At 44.3% G+C, this 4351-nt stretch overlaps 1 protein-coding gene across 1 annotated transcript; it reads left to right on the top strand.

The window, feature by feature from the left end:
- Positions 1–738: 738 nt before the first annotated feature.
- Positions 739–4095, top strand: LOC125521922 (B3 domain-containing protein Os01g0234100-like). The gene is made up of 5 exons (XM_048686984.1): positions 739–1162; positions 1966–2017; positions 2952–2998; positions 3218–3412; positions 3499–4095. The coding sequence occupies exons 1-5, from the start codon at positions 842–844 to the stop codon at positions 3799–3801; spliced, it is 918 nt and encodes a 305-aa protein (XP_048542941.1). The 5' UTR covers positions 739–841; the 3' UTR covers positions 3802–4095.
- Positions 4096–4351: the final 256 nt, after the last annotated feature.

The raw sequence follows: 4351 nt of genomic DNA, 5'->3' as shown, positions 1-4351 counted from the left end.
TTATGTTTTCAATATGTAAAAAAAGATGGAACACTTAAATTTCGCTGAATTCTGTGTCATGTTTGGTCGAGTATGTTTTTAATATATTTTTTTCAAAAGCAATGCCTGGAGGCAGCGGTTGGGAAACCGATCGTCCCCACACTGATTTTTTAGCCGGCGTGCCCCTATGTGGCGCTCTTTCAAGCCCCGGGGGGGGGGGGCGGACGGCTGGAGATGCTCTAAGCATGTAACCATAGATTGATTGGCGTCCCTCACTCTCTTGTGAACATTTCAATTTTACTAGAACAATGCCCGTGCGTTGCAACGGGATATAAATATTTTAGTATGTTAGCTTGTGATTTACTTGTCAATAATAATGCAATTGTGTAAACAAATGTTTGTCAAATTATGACCGTGAATTACTTTATATTTTGATTAGAAATTTGATAAGTAAATTAAAGTAGAATGGGTTCGGAAGGTAAGTAAACTAATGTGATTGATTATCATATGTATATATAAAAGATTGAAAAATGAGTGGCGAGAAGAAAGATGAAATGGGAATCTCATGTTTTTTTTTGAAGTAATAGCAAAGATTTATGTAGCAGAGATATCCTGAAGAATTCGTACTTACTACTACACGGAGCCGGATCCCCTGATGTATGGCCCCTGTCGTTGGGCCGCTGATGGGTGGGTCCTGGCCCACATGTCAGTGTGTGGCCCGTACGTCAGACGAGCCGCGTCCCATCGGGGAGTCCGGTGGTCTTCTTCCCACACCCCCTCCGTCTCTCCGCATTCCGCATCTCTCTCTCTCTCTCTCTCTCTCTCTCTCTCTCTGCTTCTCTGAAACTACTCCGTGTACGGAATGGCTGCGGCTTCGACGGAGCCCGCGCTCCCCGGCGGCTCCCCGGCGGACGAGGACGCGGAGGCGGTGGTCGCCAGCGACGATCTGCGCCATCTCCCGGACCAGGCGCTGCAGGCGAGGCTGCAGCGCATGCAGGCCAGCATCCACGGAGGCATCGCCGCCCGCCTCCCCGACGGCGGCAGGACGTTCCGCCGCAAGCTCCTCGCCATCCGCCGCGAGCTGGAGCGCCGCAAAGGCCAGGCTTCTGCGCTCTCCGCCACGGACCCGCACACGCCGTCGCCCTCTTCCCTGCCCCCGCCAACGCGCCAAGGCGGGCCGCCGGTGAGACATTCTCCATCCCCTTTCCGCGCGTCTCCTGTCAATCTTCTGTTCGACAGAATGCCTGCAAGCCGCCGCTAATCACTGGCTGCTGCTAATGCTCTCATCTGTCCGAAAACTAACAAGAGTGGTCTTTCTGAAAAGTGAAAACTAACAATCTCAAGTCCAAATTTGATTAGATGCCCTACCACTACCAGCCATTGCTCCTCTTTCTGCTCTAGTGCAGGGTACAGAGTACAGACACTGCAAACTCTGCTATTTCTTCAGTACTGACATAATAGCAGCTCTCCCTTGGGCAAATGTTCAGAAGAGCGAACACTTAGAGTAGTTTGTTGTGTTTGGATCAGTAAGCCAAATCATGGAGTCCTATTCGTGTGTGGCTTGCTTAAACACTTTCTTGCTTCAGTCTTCTGTTCGATGGAATGCTTGCAAGCCCTGTTAATTCAGTAGTTAGAGAAGACTTTCCAAGCTTTCATCTTGGAGTGTTACTGAAATATTAGTGATCTAAACACTCTTATATTTCTTTACAGAGGGAGTACAAAGCAATAATCCCATGTCCAAATTACAAAGTGATAATCAGGAATTTTCCTCTAATACACTGCAAACCTTCTTTTTCGTCAGTGGCTAGCAGATCTCACTTAAACAATTATTTAGAACGCATTCCTAGAGTGAGTACTTGAACAGCTTGTTGTCTCTTGACTGGTAAGCCTAACCATGGAATTATATACTTGTGTATGTATAACAGCGAGTGGTATGAGTCAAGGGGCACTACTTAGTAAGCCTAATCACTGAATTTTCTCTTGCAGGATGGCGACCAATGCAAACGTATTGTGCAGTCAAGGTGTATGGAATCGTCTGGTACGTGACCTGAGAATATCCTCAACCATGTTATCAAAACGTATGGTCTATTTATGTCATACCGTGATTTCATTAGATCGATCGTACAGGTCAACTACATGGTTAACAATTCTGGAGATCTTGATATTTATTGCCTGAATTGTCTGCTTGCTACTCTATCTTGAATGTGTCAATAATGCTTTTGCTTGCTGCTGTTTCAGTTTTAACTAGTTATGCTCTCTCTTGGGTTTTAAATTCATATTCCTTTTTCTTTTCCTTATAAACGTTAATTTTCTATGTTTTCTTTTCAGATGCATCTATTATGTTTAATTACACCCTCTCTTAAGAAATGTTCAACCTCCCTGCCCATCATTTAGCATTCCATTACAGTCCGAACCCTGCGACATATCCTGTGCAAGTTTGTCTAGTTCAAATGGAATAAGTTCAAAATGATGTGGAAGAGTAGTTACACATTGTACTACAGTTCGTCCTGAAATGAGGATGCTTAGCGTTTGTTGCTACATTCTTCAATATTTGATCTAACTGAGTCAGTCCGGTGCCATGTTGTTTTCCACGTTGCTGATTAAACTGTTTATGAAATCCAGAAATAATTAAAATGGATTTATCCAAGAAAACGTGCTGCCGCTCTAGGATGCCATTGCCAAGGGAACTACAATGGTTTTTAAACGTATCTACAGATCAACAGAAATTAATGTTCCTAAATTTAGTCCTAGGCTTTATGACATCAGTGTTACAGATAATGTGGGAAACCCGCTGCAACTATTTAAAAAAACCAGTCAGACAGCCTGATGAGCACTTTCAGATCTTATTCTGCGTTCTCATAGTACTTTCACCATTTCTCCAGTATGGAATTCTACTATAATGTTCTTCATTACTAATTAGATTGATAGTTACATCACGAGAGATTGATTTGTTGCTAATTTGCCCTTGGCAGATGTACAAGGGACCTCTCCCTTGCCTGATCGGGTGAAAGATGAGCAAGTACTACTCCTCCCTCTTTCACTGTCATGTTTCTGAAATGACTCAAATGAGGACAGATAATTTTCACTCTCATGCTCACTGTCAAGATCAAAGCTTTTTCTGCAGTACAGATTCATAGGAAGTTTTTCCTCTATGACATTTGAAAAGAAAGAACTGGGTCACAAAATCTGCATGGAGTTGACATTAACAGTGGGAAGTTGATCGCTTTAATTTTTTCAGATGGAGACCCCTCTATGTCCATCAAAGCAGCTGCCGGATGCACACCCCATCAAACCAAAAGTAGAGCCTTGCGAGAACTCACTGTCACCAGCTCCAGATGCCAGCGAAGATTGTGAGACCACCCCACTCTCCTGCAACCACCCCTTCTTCACCGTCATTCTGTCAAGGTCTCATGTTCAGAAGCCGTTTCAGCTGGTATGAGACAGCAACAAATTCTTCAAATACTCAGTAGTTGCAGAAATGACCCGTTTACTACAATTATGATGTTGCTTTGTGTCCAGTACATTCCAGGTCGCTTCCACAAGCACCTCCCGGAGGAGCGCACTTCCGCCACCCTCATCTGCCGTGGGAGGTCATGGGCCATGCGCTACTGTGGTGACTTGAAGACGAAAAGGCTGGATGCAGATTGGATGGACTTCGCTGTCGACAACCGGCTGCAGGTCAACGATGCCTGTGTCTTCGAGCTTGTGACTGGCACCAGAGAGGAGGTGGTGTTCCAGGTACAGATACTACGCGGCGGCCTGCCGAAGGATATCACCTCTAAAGGTTACACCGCGGACGAGCCTCTGGTCATTGTGGGTTAGAGGTCAGGTCAGGAGATGCTTCTTGTTGCATGTAGCACAGGGAACTAGGTGCTTTTGCGTGCTCTTAAAATCTGGATTCCTGGCATGGTCAGCGTATTTTGGGTCAGTTTACTAACAGAATGGTTTTGGAAGGTGATGCATCTTGGATTCTGACCTTGTAATTCCCCATGACAATTGGGTAATGAGAAGAAAATCCATATTATCTGGACAATACTTCAGCTATATTTTCTTGAACTGTTGAGTTTTGTCTGGCATCCAGCAAACCCCTTCACTTGAATCATTGAATGTATGATATTGCTGAATGGATGGACTCAACTTTGGCTTCTTTCTAACAAATGTTTAATTTTCCTGAGTAGAAGTTCCATTTTATTAAGTGAAGTCGTTGACTCATCCCGGAATAAAGATAAGGAACTACTTTGACTAAGGGGTGTTTTGTTAGGCTTACTTTGGCTTTTGGATTTAGCTCCATGCTTTAAAGTCACGGAAGTTCAACACCTATCATGCACACACTATTAGCAAAAACAATGCACTTTTTATTCATTTTTATTTT

The sequence above is a fragment of the Triticum urartu genome, chromosome 7 (assembly GCF_003073215.2).
Source record: "Triticum urartu cultivar G1812 chromosome 7, Tu2.1, whole genome shotgun sequence".
Lineage (NCBI taxonomy): Eukaryota > Viridiplantae > Streptophyta > Magnoliopsida > Poales > Poaceae > Triticum > Triticum urartu.
The sequence above is the reverse complement of the archived record's forward strand: the minus strand, read 5'-3'. Positions and strand labels throughout refer to the sequence as shown.

Bases quoted from the DNA above. Each gene is read 5' to 3' on its own strand.
- LOC125521922 (XM_048686984.1), top strand. From the start codon at position 842: ATGGCTGCGGCTTCGACGGAGCCCGCGCTCCCCGGCGGCTCCCCGGCG. The intron at 1,163-1,965 runs GTGAGACATTCT...TTTCTCTTGCAG, and splicing joins CGCGCCAAGGCGGGCCGCCG to GATGGCGACCAATGCAAACG. The intron at 2,018-2,951 runs GTACGTGACCTG...TGCCCTTGGCAG, and splicing joins AAGGTGTATGGAATCGTCTG to ATGTACAAGGGACCTCTCCC.